At 41.2% G+C, this 27,219-nt stretch overlaps 1 protein-coding gene across 1 annotated transcript; it reads right to left on the minus strand.

Moving 5' to 3' along the window:
* Positions 1 to 24,098: 24,098 nt before the first annotated feature.
* sox14 (SRY-box transcription factor 14) lies at positions 24,099 to 26,117 on the minus strand. Its single transcript, XM_056246255.1, has one exon. The coding sequence runs from the start codon at positions 25,641 to 25,643 to the stop codon at positions 24,927 to 24,929; it is 717 nt and encodes a 238-aa protein (XP_056102230.1). The 5' UTR covers positions 25,644 to 26,117; the 3' UTR covers positions 24,099 to 24,926.
* Between the last annotated feature and the right edge of the window lie 1,102 nt (positions 26,118 to 27,219).

The raw sequence follows: 27,219 nt of genomic DNA on the forward strand, positions 1-27,219 counted from the left end.
AGAGAAACCTTGAGAGTCAGAATCCTCTCCGGAGCTGACTCCAAGGGCTCAAAGAGGGCTTTCGTCAAACCCTCTAGGACAACAGAAAGATCCCATGAGGGAACTCTAGGGGAGCGAGCCGGTTTCAGGCGCTTCACCCCACGCATGAAGGCAGAAACTAACCTTAATTTGCCCAGGGGAATCTCATCCGATTCCCTATGCGCTGCAATAGCCGCGACATAAACTCTGAGAGTGGTAGCGGCTGCTCCAGCAGCAAACTTCTCCTGCAGGAATTCCAGTACTGAACCAGCAGGGCACTTAACTGGGCTCCTATCATGTGCTAAGCACCAAGTCTCAAACACCCTCCATTTGGAAGAATATAATCTCCTTGTAGAAGGGGCTCTAGCACTCGCAATGGTCTCCTGAACGTCAGTTGGGAGACCAGAGCTTAATGCCGACGGCCTCCGATCGGCCAAACATACAGCTTCCACATGTCTGGGCGAGGATGCCATATCCTGCCCTGTAGCTGGGACAGCAGATCTTCCCTGACCGGGATCCTCCAGGGGGAAGATTCCAGTAGAGGAATTAGCTCCGAAAACCATGGCTGAGATGGCCAGAACGGAGCTACCAGGAGGAGGCGGACTCCACTCTCTCTCACTCTGGCCAAGACCGCCTGGATCAGTTTGATGGGCGGGAAGGCATAGAGTTTCTGCGTTGGCCAAGGGTGAGCGAACGCATCTATCCCCAATGGGGCCGGGGGACTCAGGGAGAACCAAAGCGGGCATTGGGACGACTCTTGAGATGCAAAGAGGTCCACCTCCGCCTCTCCAAAAACCTCCCAGATCAGGGCCATCGTCTGGCGGTTCAACATCCATTCCCCCGATCTGAGTTTCTGTCTCGACAGAAAATCTGCTGCGAGGTTCAGAACCCCTGGGACATGAACCGCTCTTAGAGATAGGAATCTGCTCTGAGACCACAGGAGAAGGTGACCACAGAAGAACCTCCCTGCCGGTTCACATGAGACACCACTGCCATGTTGTCTGTTCTGACAATGACATGGTGACCCTCCAGAAGAGGGAGGAAATGATGCAGAGCCAGAAAAACGGCTCTTAACTCCAGGCAGTTTATGTGCCAAGAGAGAGCCTCTCCGGTCCAGACCCCACACGCTGGTCTGCCCTCGAAACCGCTCCCCAGCCGGTGAGAGAGGCATCTGTTGTAATCATCTGGCGACGAGATACCGCACCCATGCTGACCCCTTTCCGAAGAAAAAGAGGGTCCCGCCAAACTGACAGGGCTCAAAAGCAACTGCGCGATACAGCATCCTGCGGCAGGTGCCCACAGACACATGATGGCCTAGCAAAAAACGAGCCAAGCATGTCATCAAGCTGGAAATCCGTGCATGGGCCAAGCGGGCCTGCATGAGAACGGAATCCATGTTCACCCCCAAGAAAACGGTGCTTTGAGCCGGAGCAAGAACACTCTTCTCCGAGTTCAACCTCAAACCGAGAGACTGGATATGACTCAGAACGATGTCTCTGTGGTGGGCCACTAGCTTCCTGGACTGGGCTAAAATAAGCCAATCGTCCAGGTAATTTAGAACACGGATGCCCTGGAGCCGCAATGGGGCCAGAGCTGCATCCATGCACTTTGTGAATGTCCTCGGGGCCAGAGATAGGCCGAATGGAAGGACCCTGTACTGGAACGCCCTTTCTCCAACGGCGAACCTGAGGAACTGCCTGTGTCGCTGTACAACCTGGATGTGAAAATAAGCATCCTTTAGGTCTATCGTCACGAACCAATCCCCTGGCCGAATCTGAGATATGATAGCTTTCAGCGTCAACATCTTGAATTTCCCTTTGTAAAGGGCGAAGTTCAGTCGGCGAAGGTCCAGTATGGGACGCAAACCGCCGCCCTTCTTCGGGACCAGGAAGTAACGGCTGTAAAAGCCCCGCTCGGTTTCCCCTGGAGTAATCTCCTCTATTGCTCCTTTGAGAAGGAGGGAAGAGATTTCCTGCTGAAGTACAGAAGCCTGAGTGGCGCTGTCTACTACAGTAGGAAACACCCCTGAACTGAAGAGTGTAGCCGAACCGAATTGAGCGAAGAACCCAAGACGATACCCCTGGTAAGCGCTCCCACTCTGGAAGGAAATGTGATAGAGGAGGAGGGATGTTGTAATGCAGACGACATACCTGAGTGAGGGTGCCATGCTGACGCTCCTGGAGTAAAGAGGTTGACTGTGCAGGAGGGCCATCGGCGTCCTGGCACGTGATGGGAGGCATCGATGCTGGGGTCATGGTGACCAGATCCGCCTGCTCCGGAGGAAAACGGAAAGTGCCTCCGAGGATGCGGCCGGCAGTTATAGAGAGTGTGGGGGGTGAGGGGAGAAAGCAGAAAGCGTCTCCTTCCTCCCGCACCGGACTGAGTAGAGAAGGTGAAATATGACCTGCACTTCGAGACACTCTGAGTGGCGAAGGTGACAGGGCAAGGAAAGGAGAGCTGGGAGGTGGGCAGAAACGCTTGTGTGGTCTGACCCAACCTTGAGGAAGCAGAGGAGCTCTCCTTTTTCCGACCGGAAGGTCAGGAACGGCTCTGGGCCGCCGGAGCAGTCGGTTTGTCGGACCGCTTCAACTGGAGGCGCTTGTGAGGCCGTTGACGGGGAAAGCAGAAGGTTCCCTAGCCCTCCTGGGCATGAACTGTCTGAACGCAGCCGATTGGGATTTGGAGGAGCGGAATTTCTCAACCACTGTGTTGACCGCCTCACCAAACAACCCCGTTTGAGAAATGGGGGCGTCCAAGAGGAAAACCTTCTCTTTGTCACGGATCTCCGTGAGATTAAGCCACAAGTGGCGCTCCACCGCAACAGAACCAGCCATAGAGCGACCTATAGCGCGTGTGGTATGCTTGGTGGCTCTTAAGGCTAAATCCGTAGCCTTACGAAGCTCCTTGACCGCTTCAGGAGTCACGCCGTCGCCCTCGTCCATTTCCTTCAGGACGTCCGCCTGGTAGGCCTGAAGAATGGCCATAGTGTGCAGGGTCATGCCTGCCTGCCCAGCCGCCATGTAGGATTTCCCAATGAGAGAGGAAGTAGTCCTACATGCTTTAGAAGGGAGGAGGGGGCGCGACTTCCAGGACGGCGCAGACGACGGAGCAAGATGGTCGGCTAAAGTTTCCTCAATCGCCGGAATGGCGGAATAGCCCTGTTCCACAGAGCCTACCAGGTTGGTAAAATCAGCAGCAGCCGCATTAGTGAGGCTCGAAGAGAAAGGCTGCTTCCAGGATCTGGAGATCTCATGATGCAGATCACTGAAAAATGGCAGCTTCCTCCGTTGAGGCCTAGAATTAGGGCCACTGAGAAGCCTTTCGTCAAGTTTCGACGACTGAGACTCACGTGGCTCGTCGGGCCAATCAATAGTGAGCTTCTCCGTAGCGCGCGAAAGCACGTCAACGAGCTCAGCGTAGGCCGCAGTAGGCCGCGCTTCCTGGCCGCTCGGCGGGATAACCTCGTCGGCGAGAGTAGGCCCGAAATCCTCAGAGTCGGAAGCCTCGGTAAAAAGTATATCCTCCAGCCCGAAAGAAACCGCGTCGCGTGCAAATAATCGTGTGAAAATTCGACTGGCATGCCTCGCGCGTGCCGAGGGAGAGAAAGAGCGGGGCTCGTCTGCTCGAACTCCACATCCTCAAGCTCTACATCCGAACCCCATGTCGCGGATCCTCGAGAGGCCTCGGGAGCGTGACAGGGGGAGACGAATGATTCCCTCTCAAAGACCGCGAGCCGCGAATTGAGGGTTTTGAGCAACAAATTTTCACAGAATTTGCATTTGCACTTTCTCTCTTCTGACCGCTGTTCTCTTTCATCTCTTCTGACTGCTGTCCACTGAAGGTGAGTATAAAGAACCCAAGTGCAGTTTATTTAAATCCCAACGAATACAGATAAAAAATGAACAAAGACTTGACTAAATGAACATGAACATCAGAGGTCACAGTGAACAAAGCTACACAAAAGACAAGGGTAGCATGAGGGCTATATATACACCAGGACTAATCACAAAACAAGGAACACCTGAGAACAATCAAACAATGAACCAATGAGAAAACAAGACACATGAACAGAACAACCAATGAGAACATGACATAAGACTAGGGAAACACAAGACATGGGCTGCTTTTTGATTGAATAGCCAATACATTACTGCAACACTCTACACACTCCTGTACAGTAGGTGGCGGTATGCAACAAATGACCAATGCAATCTGCCAAGAAACTAAAATAATAAGAATACATGGGCTGCGTTCCACTCCACTTTTAGGCATGCACTCGCAAACTTCCCTAAGCACTACCCCTCGGGGGAATCCCAGCCGCCATTTTTAAGTGCGTTCAACTTTGTGAAGTGGACAAGTGAAGTTTATATGGGCAGACCCTCGACCCCTTGATTTTGACAGAGGGAGCGAGTCTACTTCATATGTACACTTCAGGCAGCTCCAAATATCACAATGCAAAGTGATTGTGACGTCACCTCATATCGCGTTTAATTTGCCACCACCACAAAAAAATATATGATATATTATTTATTATTATTTAAATAAAAAAATACCCAAACACACCTATATACATATATAATGCTGCATTAAACAAATTTATAAAGGTAAAAAAAGTAAATAATATATCAACTCCATTGCGGATTCAAGTGATCAAGGGCTTAGGAAGCCTTTCTCCACTTTCTCCGGTCCAAGGCATACTCGGGGGCGGCATCGATGTATTTCATGTCTTCCTTGATTCGGTCCATCCACCTCTTTTTCGGTCTTCCACGTGGCATTTTCCCCTCAGGGCTGAGCCGCAGTGCTCTTCTCGCCACTGACTCTTCGTGCGGATCACATGGCCATACCATCGGAGGCGGGCTTCTCACATCTTCTCCGTGATTAGTGCTACTCCCATGATCTTCCTGGCATCCTCATTCATAACGTGGTCCAGTCAGGTCAGTCCCAATGTCCATCTGAGCATACGCATTACCCTCGTGTGGAGGGCCTGTTCGTGTTTGGTGGTTGCAGGCCAGCATTCTGCTCCATAGAGGGCGACTTGGCGAACTACCGTCTTGTAAACCTTTGCCTTGAGGTGGCTGGGCATGCGTCGATCACAGAGGACACCAGTGACCTGGCGCCACTTCATCCAGGCAGCGTTGACTCTTGCTCTGGTGTCTGGAAGGCTGTCACCATTAGCCGAGAGGGTGGAGCCGAGGTACTTGAACTGCTCCACTTTCTTCAGGTCCTTCCCATTGATTTTGATTGTGCCACCTTCCATGTATTCCGTTTTATCCAGGTTGAGCTTGAGGCCGCTTTCGCCAAGGTGGTCATTCCACTGCTGCACTTGGACGTTGAGTTCCTGGCGGGTCTCTTTGGCGAGGAAGACGTCGTCAGCGTACAGCAGCGTCCATGGGTGGTTTGCATGGACACAGCAACAGCCGGCATCCAAACGGAGGACGAAAAGGAGGGGCGATAGGGCTGATCCCTGGTGTACGCCAACCCGGATGTGAAATTGTGGCGAGGTTCCCACAGGGCACCGGACGCTGCTCGTGATACCTTGGTAGAGTAGTTGGGTCCAGCGCACGTACTTTTCCGGGACTTGGTGCGATCGAAGTGTTCGCCATATAAGGTCATGGGGAACTCTGTCGAAAGCTTTCTCCAAATCGAGGAAGGCCATATGGACCTGTGTGTTCTTCTCCCTGTGCCTCTCCATTAGCAGGCGGGCGGCGTAGATGGCATCTGTGGTTCCAGAGCCCTTGACAAAACCGCATTGGTTTGGCGTGATACTGGTGATAGAGCGTAGGCGGGAGTCCAGGATGCGCTCAAATATCTTCATCGTGTGACATAGGAGTCGGATTGGCCGGTAGTTAGTGCACTCGCTGACATCCCCTTTGCCTTTCCAGATCGGCACCGTGGTGCTAGTTGTCCAGGCTTGGGGAGGCTTGTTAACGGCAATGATTTGGTTGAAGAGTAGCGTGAGGATTTCTGCGCCTCCGCGTCCCATGAGTTTCCAGGCTTCGGCAGGAATGTCATTGGGTCCAGTTGCCTTCCCGTTTTTCATCTTCTTGACAGCCTGTGACACTTCGGTGGTGGTGATTGGTGGGACTGGACCAGCGACGGGGTCCATGCTTGGTATTGGAGGGTTTTGGAACTCTTCATTGGAGATCCCGGAAAAGTAGTCGCGCCATCGCTGAAGAATAGCTGGTGGGTCCTGCAGCAGACGGTGGTTGACGTCCTTGATGGTGGCTACTTAAGCGATGGCTTGTGAGGACTGGTAACGGAGCTGGCTAGGTGGTAGATCTTGTTTGCCCCCTCTGATGTGTCCAGCTCGTCGAAGTGCTTCGCCTTGGCGGTGGCCACTGCCCTTTTCGCCGCAGACTTGAGGGTCTTGTATCGGTCGAGTTCAGCGGGCTGTCACATTCAAACCAGTTCTTGTAGGCCATCTTCTTTGCCTTTGCCTTAATTTTTTTAAGTTTCTCAATTCCTTTTCACAGTGTGTGCACAGATCATGCTAAGATGTGCAGTCATTTGAGTAATCTGTCTTGCTGAACAAAAATAATATCCAGTAGCTAGCACTTCTGTCACCTGTAGGACTACATGTGAGGGTTCCCAACATTCCAGCACAGCATCCCTTCATATGGGAAGGCAGTGTATTGATGCCAGTGGATCAGTCAGACAGACAATGGCTCTGTGGGTGGGTAAGGCCATGCCTTCTTCTTCTACACTGGCACAGATTGTCCTCACACACTGGCACTGCTGAACGCCAGAGCTTCTGACACAGTTGGCAGATGAGCAGAGAAGACCTGGTGAATGCCAGCCAGGGATAAGAATGGTGGTAAAAAACCCTTCTGGACCACAGTAAATAATTGCTTAACTTGTTTTCAGATGACGTACTCTTGCGATGTTCTTTCAGAGTTTTGTATTTGCAATCCCTTTATTCTTGTCTTTCTTTTATGCATTGAGTTGCGGCTTAGTCAGTTCTTTCAAAGTAATACAAGAATCAATTCATCTTCTTTCTCCTTTTGTGCCATAAAAGTTTGATGTAAAAAGTAAACAGAAGTTCCAGATATTATATTTAAAGAATTTCCCACACCACTGAATCACAATGCAACACATAAAATAAAATAAGGGGTTATATCTCCTAAGTCTGCTGGATAGTGAGAAGCCAGTGTTGACATTCCAGTTCATCAATTCACAAAACAGAGTTTGACATTCAATCATTGAGGGGAAAAAAGAAAACAATGTCTCCTTATTCTACTCACTCATTACCTGTCAAACAGCAAGTGGATAATGCACTCCCCGCTGTCATCAAAACAGAACAATTAAAACACTTCAAATACAGGAGCAATCTATTTATGTTCCCGCTCACTCAAGTGGGTGTCATGTCACAACAAGCATAGCCATTTTGCTGTTTCTAATATTTTTTTTTTGTTTGTTTCATGTCGGTGTACCTGCCAGTACTTTGACACATTAATTGCATTCGAGTCAAGTAACATCAGACAGATTTTGATCATTTCACTTGATCTCACGTTTGCAGAAAGTCGTTCATTTTAAGGACGGCATTGTGAGGGGTTTAAACTGGTGGTGTCTTACAGGTCGCCCTATGAGCTCCATGTGTTTTCCCAGGGTTGTACCCCCCCCCCCCCCCCCACTCAGAACCGCCGGGTTATTGAAACTCAAGCAAGGTAATCCAAATGCATGGGTCACCACTCCTCGTCGAGACAAAGACAAGGTTTTGGCAGCTGGGTTACACTCACACAGGGAAGAAAGGAATTGGTCCAGCAGGTAAATAGGAAGTTATTGTGCAATAACAAAGACATTGAGTTAACCTGCTGACCCTATGCCTCCAGTTCCATACCTTGCCCCGAGCAAAAGTGTGTGTGTGTGAGAGAGAGAGAGAGAGAGAGAGAGAGAGAGAGAGAGAGAGAGAGAGAGAGAGAGAGAGAGAGAGAGAGAGAGAGAGAGAGAGAGAGAGAGAGAGAGAGAGAGAGAGAGAGAGCAATATTTCTATCCAAGAACCCTCATTTCTATGCAATTTCCAACAGGTCACCTTCTGTGAACCCCCTTAGAAGCGTTGCATTCTGAAAAACAAAAACAGCATTTCAGCTGTTAGAACATGGTTTTGTGTGTTCCATGGCGTTTAACCACATCGCTGTACTTCATCTTTACCTCATCTGTCTTTCCAACAGGAGGACTCAAGGAGGCAGAACAGACAATGGCATGACCTAAAAGGTCTAGGACCGAGTGTCGAAACACGGCGGATAAACAAATAAATAAATAATTCACAATGAAAGAGCAAGTGAATAGGTTTTGTTCTATGTTGAAATATGAATGCGCTACACACTCCTCAAACACGCCAACACACACTCACTAAAGAGAGCCATGACTCTGTTCTGATCTCAGTTATTTCTCTCTCTTTCATTTAAAGATGCACACTAATTGAGATGCCACTGCATACTAGATTACTTTTTTATTCTACAAAGATTGCATCTTTGGTTTAAAAAGAAGTGCATACTCCGGCTTTCTTTCTGCTTATAAATGGTCTATTTTGGTTATTTTACTAGTTCTATTCATTCTTTTGAATTGCATTTGGGCCTGTATGCACAGAGTCACAGATCAGCTGAGAAATAAAACCATCCAATCATATTCCTTATAAACTGCATCAAACCCAAACTGAGACAAATTGATGGTATTTATCTTATTGTTTTACTGCTTAATAAGGTTAATTAATGAACAAAGCTTATTTTCATCTCTTAGATGGAATCCGATGGAATTGTTTTTTTTTTATCATTTTAAATTCAATCTTAAAGAAAAAAACACAGATCTGCTTTGTGATGTGACCTCTATTTTATTTAATTTTATTTCGTTTTTTCATGTTCATGAGTCTCAGAGAAATTTCGTGATATGACCCAATCTGATCCACTATTAATAACACGCCTAACACCTTACGTGTGTGTAAAGCTAGTCGAGTCTCGTCCTCTATCTTTCCCATGTCACAGATCTGGATTGTGACAGTGCAATAAGATGAATGCAACTTAATTATAGATATTTTAAAGAGCCCTTTCTTTCTCCTCCTCTCTTCAGCCTGCAGCCAAACAGTACTTGTGTTCTGCCACGGCACATAAACACGCACAAAGGAAGTTATTAGCGTAGATGGAAATCAAATTACTAACAGTGTAAACCGCTCTTCTACCGTGCTCTCACGCCTGTAATTACTCAAGCTTATAGGACTATAATGAATGCTAATGATGGTCTTTAACCAAGTCACCAGACCCTCACTAGAACCTTGTTCTCCTGTTTGCCTTCTCTCTTTGTTGCAAAAACAACAACAACAAATCTCCAAAAAAGTAAATTTTTCTTACCCTATTTGCATTTTTTTAAATCTTTTTTTAAATCTTTTTTTGAGGACCCTTAGATATTTGTACTAAAAACCCCACAAAATACAATTAAAAAAAAAGGAACATTCTTGGTTCAATACAATGGAAGTTAATGGGGCCAATCTAAACTTTAAAATACTCAGTTGCAAAAGTATATAGCTACAAGACGTAAACAACGTGTTAATTATTTTAGTGTGATAAAATTGCTTTTTAATCTTTTGTGTAAAGTTATATACAAATGCACAACTCTACTATGACAACATAACAGAACTCACAACAGAATTACTGAATGGTTGAATGAATGAATCAATCAATCAATGAATCAACGAATCAATCAATCAATCAATCAATTAATTAATCAATCAGTCAGTCTTATGACCCTGAATGAACAAAGACAAAACAGTCAAACAAGACTGTCACTGTAAGTTCTATCCATTTTGCTGTTTTAAAAATGTCTATGTGTTTGGTTAACCAGCTTTTATAAAATTGATTTCTTTTGGAATGTCTGAATTATTCCAGTCAAAGAGCTGTATTTTCAGATGCCGTCTGTGTCCAAACGCAGAATATGATTTGATTTTACAGGATATGAGTTCAGCACAGAGACCATTTGAACTGTTTTGGCAGGACAAAGATGCTCTGGAAGTTCACACTGGCCTCTATCTCAAAACAAGTGTTCTTAAACTCTATTCATTTCAACACACTGAGAGAAAGCATCTTCATGGACAAATAAATATATAGAAAAATGGCCACACGTTTAACTTCACAATATATGTCGGCCTTGAGAGGTATTTAAAAATAAGGGTTTTCATCTGTTGAACAGAAGAGTGTGTGTAGGAAGTGCACTACAAAAAAAAAATTGGAAACAAGAACCATTTAGAACATGTTCTTGTTCCTAGACATCCAAGAAATAATTTAACTTAAACAGTAAAAGTAAAACACTGAGTGATGTTTGAATCGCCTTGTCAGGCACTTTGTGATATTTATATTATAAGTCAAGCTTTACTGCAGCAGTCATTATGGCCATAGTCATAATTTTGTTCACAATACCATTTTTTCTCTGAAGCATACTGACTGTTTAGTATGAAACCAAATTTGCAAACCATTTTATTTCACTTTATTTATATGAATAAACCTTAATAGTCAACAAGAAAAAATATTGATCGTCTTGATTGTATCCACTGGGAATTGATCGGATTGTGAAAAGTGTCTGTTATGTAATAGAATGGAGCCAGAAGTCAAAGGTCAAGTTCAGCCCAGAGTGAATCTCAACGTATCCCATTGGTAACATCTGTTTTTAGTCACTATTTGCCACTATTTGCCATTATTGTTTTACAATGTTTTTGTTCTTAGAGGATTATTTTCAGTAGCACCTCATTGCAGTACACGAGATCCAGGGGGCGGAGTTGGATCCAGATCTAAGGGGTGGAGATGGGTAGGATTAGGGGTGGGGTTAGGGATCGGGGCGGAGATGGGTAGGTTTAGGTATATGTAAGGCTCCCCCTGGATTTCGTGTTCTGCAGTGAGGACCAGCTCATTATTTTACTGGATCAAATAAATGTAGCCTTGGTGAGCATAAGAGATGTATTCCAAAAACATTGTATAGACCTCAAACTGTTCAATATACTAAGGGGGATAATACAGTCAGCTGGTCTTTATTGCTAAATAGAAGCATTTAGGGTAATGCAAGACTAATCTGTTTCATTATAGGTTCCTTGTTACCTAATTAAGTGCTTTTAAAAGTATTTTGCGATAATAACGGATGACTGTTCTAGAAGCTGCAATAGACAGAACTGTCTGTTAGCATTTCTGTTGTTTGTAATGTAATATGCTACATTTTTGCATTTTATGATAAATATATGACAAATATGTTTTTTTTGCCTTCATTATTGTGCAGTTACAACATCTACCAGCAAACTATAATCTCTGGCTTCAGGTAACGGGCGTATGTGAGTCTAGTTCCGGCAGAACAGTGACCTCTGGCCTGATGTTTGACGAAGGATGTAAGAGTAGCGTAAGCTTAGGTGAGAGTAGACACCTCTAGAGGTTCAAACAAATAGGGCTCGGCAACAAACTCAAGCTCCTCCAACAGTTCTCTTTAAAATATAATATCTATATATAACTCTGATTGTGTTTGGCTGAATAAATAAAGTCATATACGACTAGGATGGCTTGAGGGTGAGTAAATTATGGGATACTTTTCATGTGAACTATCCCTTTAAAGGGTTAGTTCGCCCAAAAATGAAAATTCTGTCAGTAATTACTCACCCTCATGTTGTTCCAACCCCGTAAGACCTTCGTTCATCTTCGGAACACGAATTAAGATATTTTTGATGAAATCTGAGAGCTGGATCACTCCTCCATACTAGTCCATAGGCTTCTTCAGGGATTGAACTTGCCGGCCTCGAAAAGTTATTAAAGACATCGTTAAAATAGTCCAAGTGACTACAGTGGCTCAATCTTAAGTTTATCAAGCGACGAGAATACTTTTTGTGCGCAAAACAAACAAAAATAACTACTTTATTTCAACTATTCATTTCCTTCTCTTTGGGCCTCTAGTCAGTTAACGTTGTGTGATTCCGTAGAGCTACGTCACACGTAGGCTCACTATTGGCCGACGCTGGTCATGTGTGTGATGCGTGTGACGTACAACAACAGAAGCTTACGCTATTACACTAGTGAACTGACTCGAGGCCCACAGAGAAGGAAATGAATAGTTGAAATAAAGTCGTTATTTTTGGGGGGTTTTGCGCACAAAAAGTATTCTCGTCGCTTGATAAACTTAAGATTGAGCCACTGTAGTCACTTGGACTATTTTAACGATGTCTTTAATAACTTTTCGAGGCCGGCAAGTTCAACCCCTGAAGAAGCCTATGGAGGAGTGATCCAGCTCTCAGATTTCATCAAAAATATCTTAATTCGTGTTCCGAAGATGAACGAAGGTCTTACGGGGTTGGAACAACATGAGGGTGAGTAATTACTGACAGAATTTTCATATTTGGGTGAACTAACCCTTTAATGTTTTGGATTGAAGATTTTGAATCTACTTGACAACAGTGGCCATTTAGTCAAAATTATGGTTCTTATTAGCACTTTTTAAGTCAAATATTAAGTGGAATAATAACAACGTCTGGTATTTAGAAATAATAGTAATAATTGTCAATTAGTATGGGTTGTACTTCCTCTTTATTATGTCTTTGTAAATGGATGGACCAGGCTTTTGAACACAAAATAGGCATTGTTGATTTGAAATAACCTAGTCTCAATACATTGTTTTTTTGTGAGTGTTGAGTTCAAAAGTTACAGTTTGCTAACATCAAAAAGTTTGATTTAAAAGATCAGGGGGACTTTTTTTTTTATGAATATAAACTTCCAGTATACTGGAATTGTTTGGCAGCTCTAAAAGTTCCGAATATTGAATGGTTAAAGGGATAGTTCACTTTGAAATTAATTTTTGATATGTTTTAGCTTACCTTAAGGGTATCCAAGATGTAGGTGTCTTTGTGTCCACAGTATTTTCAATTTTGATATTTTTAGATCAAACCGTTCTTGTCTGTCAGTCATATAATGCAGGTCTATGGTAACTTCCTCAAAGAGCATGCACAAAGAAGTCCAAATTAAACATGATTTAATGACTCGTAAATGTACACATTGATGGCCTAAGACACGAAACGAGCGGTTTGTGTGAGAAAACGAACAGTATTTATATCGTTTTTACCTCTAGTAAACACAGCCAGGTCCAAGTGATCTGTCGGCACCGGCGGTTCGGTCTTTTCCGGCAAGCGCCGGAAGTGATCTCTCGCGCGTGTACGTCACTCATACAATTGTTTTATTTTATTATTTTTAATTGTTTTAATTAATTAATTTAATTTCCCGGATAAGCACAAATTAGTACCCTTTTAATTAGCCGTCTTACCTACAATCTCTGTTCTGTGTAAACAATGAGTGACGTATACGCGCGAGAGATCACTTCCGGTGCTTTCCGGAAAAGACCGAAGCCCCGCGACCTCAGAATGATCACTTGGACGTGGCTGTGTTTACAAGCGGTAAAAACGATATAAATACTGTTCGTTTTCTCACACAAACCGCTCGTTTCGTGTCTTAGGCCATCAATGTGTACTTACACTTACGAGTCATTAAATCATGTTTAATTTGGACTTCTTTGTGCATGCTCTTTGAGGAAGTTACCATAGACCTGCATTATATGACTGACAGACAAGAACGGTTTGACCTAAAAATATCAAAATTGAAAATACTGTGGAAACAAAGACACCTACATCTTGGATGCCCTTGAGGTAAGCTAAAACATATCAAAAATTAATTTCAAAGTGAACTATCCCTTTAATTGTGGTCAGCTGTAAGAGGTCCAACTCATCTAGCTTAAAAATGTAATTCTGCTTCTGTTTCTCTCTTAGATTCTGAGTGGCCTTTGACTGCTTTCCACAGCATTGTGTCAATTCATGTTGTTTTGTTCATTAACATAACATAGAAAATTTATTTTAAAATGACTTAAAAAATAATAGTCTGTTATGCTTAATGCAGTCCACATGTTTATTATCTTAGTATGGGTTTTATGATGAACTTGCAAAATGGGAAAGAAGGAGGGGGAGATAGTTTTAAAGGTCAGCCCATAGAGGCTCAAGTTTAAGTAATAAAATGTTGAGAATGATCAATTACTGATTGACATTTTTATAAGAGACAATGTTTGTGAAGTAGAGTGCAATGTCAAGGCATGAGTGGACAACATGGCATTTTCCTGGTCTCTTTAGTGATCATATCTCAGTCATGTGTGAATAAATATCAAATGTGCTTTAAACAGAACTCACTTTTCACTCATCTCTCTTATGGCTTTGCTACAGTATAATACAGCTGCAAGAAATAATAATATAATAATTATTAACATAGCCACAAATTAAGTGTCCCCCAATATATATCGGATTTCCATATGGAATATATTGCATATTATATATGGAATATATATGTGTATATATATATATATATATATGGAAATCTGACATAGTTACACAATTTGTATCTATTCCACTTTTTGGCAAACTTTGGATGATTTCGTATGATCTCATTTGTACGTTTTCATATGATCTGTTTACATCCCACTGAGGATTCGGTTTAAGGGTGGAACTTCATGCTTTGTTTTTATACGAATCAAATCATAAAAATTCATAAGAAATCGCCAACTCGTAAAATAGTTACATTTTCTCATGAGATCGCGTAGAGAAATCTTTGAACAACAGCCTTTTCACCAAATGTCTTAAAAACTGAAACTATCCATCCATCCATGCTCCACATGCTTGTAAGAGCGTATTGAACAAGTCTGGAAACACCATATTACATACACACACATCGTCTCACAATTACCCTGACTCTATGAGCTTTCCATGCAACACAACCAAGGCAACAGGTTCGTCAAGGCCACCGTATCATTATAATCTGATGCTTTTTCAGAGACCTCAGTGTCGGATGCAGACGTAACGATAATGGACTGTGGGTAAACAAGAAACCCAGGGCAGACCCTGCATCAGAGTCACTAAGCCTGCGTCCGAAATCGCATACTCTCTGAGTAGGTACTTGTTTTGAATAAGTACAACTTTGCGAGCACTAAAAATGTACGGTCTATATAGTATGGATGTGTGTAGTATGAAGGTAATCCGGATGTACTACATTTATCATGTTGTTATCATGTGACCTACCAGCGTCTGTTGTGTCGCTTCACTGGGATAGTAAAGTGTCCATTGAATGTCCACTTCAGAATCTTGGCAAGGTCATCCGGGTACTTTTTGTCTACTCTTTTATGAGTACTGTAAACATACTACTCGTCTCACATACTGTTCTAAGGAAGTATTCAATTTCAGACGCAGCCTAAGTGTCTGTTACTGCTATAGCCGGTGAGATTCATTTGGGCTAATGAGGCTGAATCATTTAAATGCAGCCCTTTTTACGCTCATGTGGTCTTCATTAAACCTGATTACAGTAATTCCTGCTCTCACACTGTCTTCAACGGCTCGGTGGCAGTTCTCAAGTAGGTCTGCACGCGACTCGACCCCTTCACAATGTCAGGTCAAGTCACCTTTATTTATACAGCGCTTTATACAGATTGTTTTAAAGCAGCTTAACAGTTATAACAGGAGAAGGATTCAACAATGCAAACGCTGTTCATTTCAACACAGCAGCTCAAAAAGAAAATAATGTCATTGTTCAGCTGAAGTCAGTAAGTGTCTATTGCAGGATGTGTAGCAATGTGTAGTTTTGTTTTTAAAATGTTTCTTCTTGTTTTTCTTCTGTAATAAACCAATAACATTTTCTGATCTGAGCGGGAGAGATAGACTGTATATTTTGTAAACTATCCTAAATCCCTTCCAGAAAAAGAGATTAATTTGGAGGTAGTCATAAGTGTCTTAATTTGCTTTATCGCTACTGCTTTCGCAAGCACGCTAAAGGCCCAATTAGCTCCTGAAGTTGCCTCGGTATAAATATTCATACTTTTGTTTAACTCACTACCGTGCATCAGGATGATCTGCGGTGACTTCCTAAACAAACAGAGAGTGAGAAATAAATATATAATAAAGACAAAAAGTGAGAAGGAGCGGGGGTCTTAAAACATCAAAGACTTCGCTATCTCTGTGGCATGTAAACACTGAGTGCCTTTCGTGCATCGAAGAGCCCTATTTAATGATTCTATGGAAGATTGCCACGGCGACAAGCATCCTGAAAAAAAAAAAAAAAAAAAAAAATTAACAAACATTTCTGTAGGGTCTGTTCAAAGGGAAAGGGAGCCCAATGTTTTTTGTCCCGATAAGTGGTCTATACATCCCTCCTGCTCTTTCCTGATTAGTCTAATCCAGTGAGAAGTGCGTGCCGGGGTTCTGATTGAGTCAGTCACCGCGGCCCCTGAGGGGAACCCTCCTGATAAGTGCCTTTACCTTTCACCTCCACAGCCCCACGCACACACCGCTCTAATCTCATTTGGACCAGGAAGACATGCTCTGGCACGGGGAGCAGCGATTAGCATCCACTCATCTTACATGCTCTCTCTCTCTCTCTCTCTCTCTCTCTCTCTCTCTCTCTTTAGCACACATGCGCGCAGTCCTCCACAGGCCTGCAATCAGACAGACCACTACACCCTGTTTGTGCCCAAAGAGAGAAAGACTCAGTTTTAGGTCATTTTTGAATGACTCGACTTGATTTTATCTGCTGGAACTGATGAACGTGAACCAATTCTGCGCATGCGTACAGTCCAACGAATAACAAAGCCCCCTGAAGACCTCCAAAAGCATGTGTTTATCCATTTATCCAATGATGCCCAGTGTATGGCATGCAATGACCTATTGGGACAGTAAGTTTATTAAGCTTTTATCAGCAGAAGTAGCATTTTGAAGTCAGGCATTCAAAAAAATGAGCTCACTTAGGCCCGAAACAGTCTGAAGAAATTCCCGTCTGGCCATCACAAACAGATCTCTTGCTGAAACCGATTAATTGTGACTGGTTTTTTAAAACACACTAATCTCCTTTGTCGAGACTGATGTTCAGTTGATATAACTGCGAATGAAATTTAATTACATTTGATGTGCAGCCTGCAGGAGAAGCGCTCTATCGTTTCTACTCACCTGAGAGTGTCTGGGAAGCGGAGGTTATTTCTGACATCACTTCTCTTAGAAAGATACCTTTGTGAGGATCTTAATAAAGGTAACATGCTTCTATTGTTTGAAAGCAAACACTGTAGGCCTTTGTCTTGTTGTATGCACAATTCAGAGATAAATTTCTCAATACAATTGTCATCTCATTCATTCTTCGTGATTCATGACATCATTAGAACTTCAGTTGGAAAGTTTTACTTGTACAACATTACACGTGCCTGTTTGAAAGCCAGTAATTACTTTCCTTCACTTTGATTCAGGCTAAGCTCTGGAGAGTTTCAGGGTCATTTTACATTTGTGTGTTCCTGACAGGGGATCCAGGTGACTGGATCTGAATGAGACAAGTGACATCTGGACCCACAAACCAGTCACATGGGTCTCAGACCATTGACTTGGGTTTAAGTTTTCATCTGGTAATATGCTGCAAACCGAAGGATGACTGACAGCTTGTCAACCTGCATGGCAGTGTGTGTCATAGAGCTCAATGTTGTCAACAGACAAGATCCTTTCGCTACTGCTTAGGCAACATCAGTAAATAATGCAGTCATTGGTATGAGAGGTGACACGCAGCATGATAGGATAGATTTATATGTGTATGCCTGTGCGTTTTTACATTTTATGCTTCTATGGTGTTGTAACATTGGTTGTATATGGTGCATATGTACCTACACATGGATAATGAACAACAAGGGTCATACTTACATTAATACAGTCACTTATAACATACTATTTTTTATATATGCTACCGTTATAGTATAGTAAGTTTGGGGTCAGTAAGATTTAATGTTTTTATATGTTCACCACCAAGGCTGCATTGATTAAAAACAGTAATATGTCATCACAATTTAAAAATAACAGTCTTTACTGTAATTTATGGCAAAGCTGAATATTCAGCAGCCATTATTCCAGACTTCTGTGTCACATGATGCTTCATAAATCATTCTAATATGCGGAATTGCTTCTCAAGAAACATTTCTTTTTATTATCAATGCTGAAAACAGTTGTGCTGCTTAATATTTTTGTGGAAACCGTGATGCATTGTTTAGGATTCTTTGATTAATAGAAAGTTCAAAAGCATTTTATTTATTCGAATTTTTTTTTCTAACAAATTTAAAGTTCTTTTTGACATTTTGGATCAATTTAAATGAGATAATAAGGAAATGAGCACCACATCACCTTCATGAGCACCAAGGCATGCGTCACAGCACGTGTGCCAACCAGCAGACTAGTTATATTTTTTATAAATTCCTTGTAGTACTTCATAAAATAAATCAATGCCTTTTTTGAAAAACGAATAGGCACTGACTCCTCATTTCCATTTCTCCATGGTTTGTGGCTTTAAAATGTAAATATCCCATAAAGAAAGTGTTTCTTCTTGACACTTTGTTGACAAAACGCCTACAGAACTGCAGTGGGACCCAGAGCATACCAGGATTATGATTACCCTCTTCATAACAGCAGTGAAAGTGAAACATTTGTCTTTCAACAATCTTCACTTGACAGCTAAAACTGGGGAACCGATAATAGCAACATGACATAAAATGGTTACCTGGACACACACATAAATATATAATATCATATTATATTAGGTTCTGCACCATGGCTCCTTAAGACACTGTATGTCATCTCTATTTCACCATAGGAGAGAAGTCAAAATAAACCAACCTTGACAATTTTCTAGTGTAGCATTACTCTATCCATATAGTTTTGCACTACTGTTGGCTAATGGAATGTAAAGGGATGCAAATTAGACTGGAGAACAGAAGTTAATGAAAGGAGAAAATTCTACATCCAGGATTAAGTTAGATATTTACAACTGACACTTTTCTCAAATAGCCTATGTGTAGACTCTCTTTAAGGGCACTATAAATTTACCTACTTTGAGTCAGGAGAGAAAAAAAAGTTTTTCCAACACAATGCACACAAAGACTATGCAATGCACAATGCACACAAAGTTATTGCACTCAGACTTGGATTTAAGTGTATAGGCCTAAGGTTAGAACGACTCTGGCATATTCATAACCTAAATATAATAATTGCTGTGTGGCAAAAGGACATATGACTTATGAGAGATCAACAGTTTACAGCAACACATGAAACGGTACAGCACAAATGGTATAAACCCAGGTAAAGAATGTCACCTGAAGGTATATTTCAAATAAAATAACATAAATAAATAAATACTTAGTTTAAAAGATTGCAAATTCCATCTCATTAAAACAATTGAAGAGTAAATCATGCAGTTTTAACTTTTAATGGCAAAATAATCACATTCGTCCAAACACCTTTCAACCCCAACACAAAGTTTTCTCGTTGATTTTCTTCCGACGTCACGCGTTTTGTGTCGTTAATCGTTATTTCCACAAAATATGACATTTGCCATGATTCAACTTTTCCTTACCTTAATTGAAAGCTTATTCTATTAAGCGTGTTTATGAAACCCTGGGTAACTTCATTATTAGGCCTACGCTTAAAACAAAATCAGAGTGTTGTTATTTCAACATCTCTGTTTCCGTCCTTTTAGCATGATACAATAATTTTCATAATTTTGATTACATTTTATACGCTTTCAGTTTAAAATTTTCAGTTTTTCTCCTACTAAAAAGAGGTCGAAAATTGTACATGAACCAAACTTCTGTAAATAGCCTACTCTGTAAATACAGAAGTTAAACTTAAGTTTTAAAATTCTATAGAAATTATTATTAATTTTATATTAAATTATTATTATTATTATATCAGCGTGTAACCTACAATATGTTACGTGTAACTATAATGAACACTGCAACAAACCAACCGCTGTAACATGAACCGCTATAAAACCAAACCAATCTCTGTTACCTTAAATTATATGTTTATCTAAAGCTGCTTTGAAACAATCTACGTTGTTAAAAGCGCTATATAAATGAGGATGATTTGACTTGATTTGACAACACTGCTACCCGACTAACTGCAGCAAAACGTCTGTGCTGCAGCTCCTACTAAATCGTTTGAAAGATTTACAGCGTCACTTGTGAAACGTATCAATAAACTAATCTGGAGTTTAACATTCCTCCGGCCTTGACAGTCACTTCAGCATCTGTGTGACCCATATTGACGACATGACCGTTATCCAAAACTTTCCTCTTTTTTTTTTAGAGGGAAATTTATATTTCAATGTAATATTTATTTTCCAAATCAGTATGTATCAGTTTATGTGAACTATGCATGTTTCAGACAGGTTTGTGTATCAAACTGTTCAGTGTGTGTGTGTGTGTGTGAGAGAGAGAGAGAGAGAGAGAGAGAGAGAGAGAGAGAGAGAGAGAGAGAGAGAGAGAGAGAGAGAGAGAGAGAGAGAGAGAGAGAGAGAGAGAGAGAGAGAGAGAGAGAGAGAGAGAGAGAGAGAGAGAGAGAGAGAGAGAGAGATGCATCCTACTCTCTCTTTGAATCAGTCGGAGGGGTAACGTCTCAGTGTATATCACATTCCCGACTGGACCCGCACATTAAACCACCGAGGCATGATTCCTTTTCTCTTCTATATTTCCTTATCAGCTCCTTCACCGTTTCATTTCTTTCACATGAGAATTCAGGGACCCCCAAATTCAAGGCCGGCGCTTCAAACAACAGCATGCGGTTTACTTTTCTTCTGTCCAAATGCTATCCCAGATCCAATTTTAGATAGACGAGGCATCAGCAATGATGCTTTTAGGACTTTCCGAGAGAGAGAGACAATAGTTAAAATTTTAAAATGAGATCAGCGTAACAGCAAACCCAATATATTGCAATATTAAAATGTAGGCTACTATAATGTCTCACTAAATTTAGACCGAGATAAGCATGTGTTTCACTTCTGTAAAATGACATAATTAAAGAACAACGATAATAAAATGTATTGCCATTATAAAATATTATATTCGAAATAATGTATAGTTATAAAAATAATTGCTTTATAAATATTAATAATAAACAAATCTCAGGGCATGCAAAAACCCGTTCTTGTTGTCTCCCTCGCAGTGCACTGAGGTGAATTTTAGTTTTCAATGAAATAGGCCTGGAAAATTAGCATGGCAAGATTCAGAGCAAGATATTTATAAGCTACATATCAAACTGAATAGTGCGCCCGCGATTTCAGGGTGACATTAGGAGACAATAATGCAAATGACCCATGGCATTCAATTAAAAGTGTCATGTCCCCTCACTTTTGTTTCATGTGTTTTATATTTTTCACTAAAGTGTTTGAGAAAGAAAGCGCCTTGTGTCCCCCTCCTCATTGAATTTTATCACTAAATGAAGCATATAAATGATCTGAAAGCACAGCCTGTCGCATTAAATTAAATAAAATAAAGAACAATTATCCTCTCTTTTTCTCTGATCTCCTGCTGAAAGGAGTCTTGGCGAGATAAGGCAGATTGAATTCGGGCTCTCCGTTGAGCTCAAATAAAAACGTTTCGGAGAAGAGCTACAGATTTAGAGCTCTATAATTTCAAATCATAATTTTCACCTGTTTTTTTTTTCTTCTTCTTCTTTCTATTCGGGTTTTGTTTGCGACGTTTTATTTTACCAGGATGCTTGAGAAAATAGTTCAAAATGGCTGCAATGATCACAGTTGATTAATAGCCGTGAAGGGCTCATAAATTAACATCTAATTACACCCACATGCTTTTAAATAAACATAAAGCCATGGATTGATATTCATATTCAGGTCTTGTGGTTGATTTGTTCAGTGTGTCATTTTGTTTACCATGTTAAATGTTGCCTGGATCAATATGCCAAATTATGAAATGATGTTAGAGACTTCCGTGCTGATTGGACGCTGAGCTAAACAATCATTTAAAAAATATATATTTTTTCCCGATATGAAGGGTTTAATTTAAGTTTAGGTCTTGTTGATTGTTAAATAATCTAGTAATGCAAAAACGCACGTTTCCCGCATTTCTGTTAGATTAGAAGTGTTCCTTAAAGTTCCCTAATTATCATCGTCCAATTTCAAAGTTGAATCTGCATGCTTTAGGGGGCTGATGTAAAACGTGCTATTCGGTTCAATGGAGTATCACCCTAATTTACAGCGGCAGATAAGAGCACAGTCTGTCATAAAAATCTGAGCCCCCTCCCTCCCTTATATTGAATTGCACCTTGGGCAATAGTGCAGAATCGTGAATCTTAACTTCTTCCAGCATATGTTCCTGGCAGATAAGTAAACAATCTGGATGTGAAATGAAAATTTTAATTAATACAGTAATGCTATTACACCTCGGTGTGCAAATCCCATTCCCCATCCCTGCGACAATAGACAAAAGTACAGGCCAATTCCAATCCTCTGTTTGCAGCCCAAACCCAATTGTTCTGCGAGCTTGTTTCCTTTGAGTGAATCCCATTCCCTATTCACGCATCTGCTTTAGTTTCAGCAACACTTTTTTTGTAATACAGGAGGAGGACTTGTACCAACTGTGTTGGGTTAGTATTATGTGAATCTTGACAAATTGTGAAAGACATGTTATTCTAAACGAGTTGTAACATGTTCACTGTTCACATTAGAAATCGAATTATTTAATAGAAAAAAATGTATGAAATTGATTTAAAGGCTAAACTGCATTTAAAAACAATGTGCACTGATTTTTTTTTCATTAACCATTGAAACTAATGAAGTCAAAGGTACTATAGTTACCATGAATGTTATAGAAGTAGTAGTAGTAGCCTACACTGTAAAAAAAAAAAACGATATATATATATATATATATATATATTGTTGGTTTAACTTAAAAAAGCAACCTGGTTGCCTTAAATTTTGAGTTCATTTAAATAAATTAAGAAATTAGTTAATACAATGAAGGAGATTGGTTTAATCAACAGAAACACCAAATATTATGTTATCTGAACCACATAAATTTGATTTGACAAAAGAAAAAATGTTGTGATAACAAATCATGAAAATATATATTTTTGTTTTACAGAGTAGTAGTAGTAGTATGCCTATTATTTTACAACGCATTGATTTAAAAAAAATAGATATATTTATATTGTGGGAAGTGCATGAATAAGATTTTATTCGAAACGTCATAAATCACCCTTTACACGTAATCTTAGTTCATGAAGAAGGTATTAATTCATTTGTTTTGTGAAACTTATAGCATCGTGTTTATGTCCGTAAAACGTTGGAGTGATCTAAGCGGTGGAACAGGTGGAACAAGCATAGAGTCCCTGAAGGGTGAAACGTCTCATACACACATCAAAGAGTGTGATCACCTTATTTCAGAGACATGACACACACCTAAATGCAAAAAAGTTTTACACCCTGAACACAGTAACACGAACGTGTTTACAGATAAAAACATGAGCTCAAAATTTAATAAAAATTAGGCAAAAGAAAGAAAGAAAGAATCAACAAACCGAATGTAAAATGGAGATAGTAATGCAAACTGTCAGCTTCTACTGCAGTCTGTTCAATGTGTCACAGAGCGTTTGTAGGCGCCACTCGGCGAAAATCGGCCCATATTTTAAAGCACCTGACGCTTTGTTCACTTGTTTTTATTGGAAATTGTTTTGTGATACTAAATGACATGGCTCATACTCGTACCACCCCTTCTTCTGTCCAATTTCCATCCTATTGTGGGTCTCAGGGACAGGGTAAATCACAATTCATGTTCGCCCTCAGTTTCCCTAAGCGTCCCTGTACAGTAATTGTTTTGCCATTTAATTTGGAACGGCGGTCCCTATAGAGCAGTCGGGAACGCCACGCGCTGACAGAGTTCATCTCAAATCTAAGCAGAAAAGCCAGATGGTTATTTGACAGCCGAAACGTTGGACTATTTAAGCAGTGCTGATTGAGAAGATAATTATTATAGATATATATTTAGCGTGGAAGATACATTTCTGTTTATGTGTAGCAGTTAAGGCCTGCGTTCCCTCTGCCCGACAAAATCCATTATATTTGATGCAAAAATAAAAACCGCTTAGTTAATACATAACAGGAAGAGTAAATATTTATTAAACGCATGTTCGGGTACACCACTACCGACATGCCTGTTACCTTTTGGCACGACTGTATAAGAGCATCAAGAACAATATTCATTAATAGTTTAAATAAGCAATTTAACAAGGGTTATGCATTTTTTAAGACAGATTGTCTTTATTCAAAATGTCTTTGCTCGGCAAATGAACAAAGAATCGAGGTATCACCCTTTTAGATACATTTCCTTTCCATTAACATGACAGGATTTAAGTTACCATCGCAGATAAAAAATACAACATGAACTGCTTCGCTTCAAACTTTAAGTCTTTCTGAAATCAAATAGACGAGTGACTAGCACTTGAACCACAGAACAAAAATGTCCAAATTAAAAATATTGAAAGATAAGGATTTTCTTTTTTTCCCACATTTGATATTTTAAATAGACTGTCTAATTTTAGGTGCCGGTTTAATAATTATAAACAATATAACCCGTATAATCTAAACTCTGAAATCTCTCACTTTGAAATCCTTATAGTCGTATCATTTGAATTTCAGAGTGCCAAACATAATGGTAAATACAACAGGCTGTACAAGAAACATGAATCCTAACCGTTAGTTGTGCAAATCAAAGTCATTCAAATAATAATAATAATAATATGATGAGAATAACAATTATATTAACTGTTCAAAGAAAATTATCATTATTATAGCATCAAATCGTACATAATAAATAAAATTAAAGGCATCCAAATCCGGTAGCCATAATAATAAACGTTTGAACATTTACATTTCTTACAGTTCTGGGCACCTGCCTTATCTATTCCAAGATCCATGCTGGGATCCAATGAACCTCTCGTAGATGGTGAAAAGTTCATGTCCACACGGCCTCAGTAAAATGTCTCGATCATTCCTCACTTCTTATGTACATGCATTGCTGTATTCAAGTTTTCAAAGAGGAGACTGTTTTTAGCGGTGCAGTCACATAGCAGCGGCATGTGCTGATGAGTACGGGTCAATCCCACTCTTGGTCATACCTGGGAACAGTATGTAGGCAACAGGCGGCTGTAAACTCGATGCCGACCATGCGGTGCAGTTACACGGCACCACGTACCCAGGGTTTGTGGGCGACGGGTGGGTGTGGGTGTGCTGGCTGTGGCAACCCAGGCTCCCGAATGCGCCGTTCTGGTATCCCAGAGATGATGCGTAAGGTAAAGTGCTGGTGGCCAACGTGTGGGGCATCTCTGTCATCTTCTGGATGGCACTGGTGCTGAACTGGCTCGGGTCGAGGAAAGAGTAAGGGGAAGATGTGGGTGGCAGGAACGCACGGGCTTTTTCCGCGGAACTTAAGAGCGAGTCCGTGGCTGAGACTGGAAGTCCTTTCAGGTGATCCGTGTCACCCAGATAGGGCAGAGGAAACACGTACCTGTCCTTCTTGAGGAGGTTCTTGGGCTTGCGCCGGGGTCTGTATTTGTAGTCTGGGTGTTCTTTCATGTGTTGAGCCCTCAGCCTCTTGGCCTCGTCGATGTACGGTCGCTTCTCGGATTCAGAGAGCAGCTTCCACTCGGCGCCAAGTCTTTTGCTTATTTCGGAATTGTGCATTTTTGGATTCTCTTGAGCCATTTTCCTCCTCTGGCCTCTTGACCAGACCATGAAGGCGTTCATTGGTCTCTTGATGTGATCAACCGGTTTTGACATTTTTCAAGGCGCCCGTTTAAAGTTCCCTGTTAAAATAACAACGAAAAAGTTCTTCGACCAACCAAGAGAAAAACAAGTATTCACCTGTCCTGCAGACAGACACGGATCATGCCACTTCTAAAGAGCAGGAGGAGAAGGGAAACGGCATCAATGGAGGAAAAATCCAGTAATTCTTCCGTGTTTGTCGTTAAGTTGAAAGATTTTTCTTCTTCAAAACACTGACACTGTTCGGCTCAGAGAAGAACAGCCACGCGCGCCACAAAATCCAGCGCGGAAGCGAAGTTTCCACAATCAGTTTGCCTGCTTTTTTTCTCGGAGGATTCTCGCCCCGCGAAGCACCTGGCTGGGAAATGAGGAGTAGCGCGTGAATGAGAGCCAAAAGCGGTGAAGTTCAAAGGCTGGGCTGGTTCGCTCTGCACGCGATCTGACATAATCGCAGGGCGTTCACGCGCCAACCTGAGCGCCCAATCAGCTCTGAGAAAGCCACATAATACCTACCAAAATATGTATATTACAACACAAACAAAGATCGGGGAGGAAAAGGAGGTGACTCTCTTCCCACCCCAAATCCATTTAGTTGAAGGTCTACAAACACAGACCTTCAACCTTAATGTAATAAAACCTGACATCTACCAGCGTCAATCCTTCAGAGACGACAGATGCCTGAAGAACAGACAAATTCTTATTTTAAACATCGCTTTCCTTATGCGAACACGCTTCTGTGTGTGCCCTTAAAGTTAAACTCGACTATTTATTTAAAATATTTTAACAATTCATCTGACTTTTATCTTAAATACTTTTTTATTATTCAATATATCTGTCCTTTTGCAGCAGATTTGTTGTTTATTAGTTTATTTTGGTTAAACAACGTCATAAATGAAGCACATAATAAGGAAAGCTTAATCATTAAAACCACAACGCACTAAGAAAGAAAATAAAAAGGGAAAAAAAGGTATTAAAGATCTCAGAAAACAAACGCGCTATCTGAGGGAGTGGCCCCCAGGCCAATATTTCCTAAATGAGAACAATTGTCCAAAGCTCTCCTGGGACAGGCTGGGTTGGGGCTTGCACCTGTTTTGCTGCTGTAATCTCACATGTGTAGAACATGCCCATGGACCCTTTCTGAATGGTAACATACCCACGGAAATTTGGCAGTTCGAAAACAATGCCAGTTGCTCATAGAATCATGACATCCGACAAATAATCAAACGCAGATGAAAACCTTGAGCTATGTGATGCGTTTTTGTTTCCATTTGTTCATGTTTCTGAGATATTTGCACGAGTTCTGGTAGATGTGCTTTATTAAATTCCTATTCAGAATATCACGTAATTGGTTTAAACATTAGATTCATTGCCACAGTATAAAGTTACCTTAATCATTTTCAGTAGAACATATTTTACATTAAAGCTGCGGTTAATTACCCCTCTGTTTTTTTCTCGTGTTCTCTTTCTACCTTTCTCTTTTGTTGCCTATCTGACAAATAAACTTAATAAAATCGAATTAATTTAGAATTGTCCAAATCTGAAAATCTGAAAAATGTGTGAACAGAAATATTACAAATTCAGTTAATGTTTT

This window comes from Rhinichthys klamathensis, unplaced genomic scaffold (assembly GCF_029890125.1).
Source record: "Rhinichthys klamathensis goyatoka isolate OS25496 unplaced genomic scaffold, OSU_Roscu_1.1 h1tg000036l_1, whole genome shotgun sequence".
In the NCBI taxonomy this organism is placed as follows: Eukaryota; Metazoa; Chordata; class Actinopteri; order Cypriniformes; family Leuciscidae; genus Rhinichthys; species Rhinichthys klamathensis.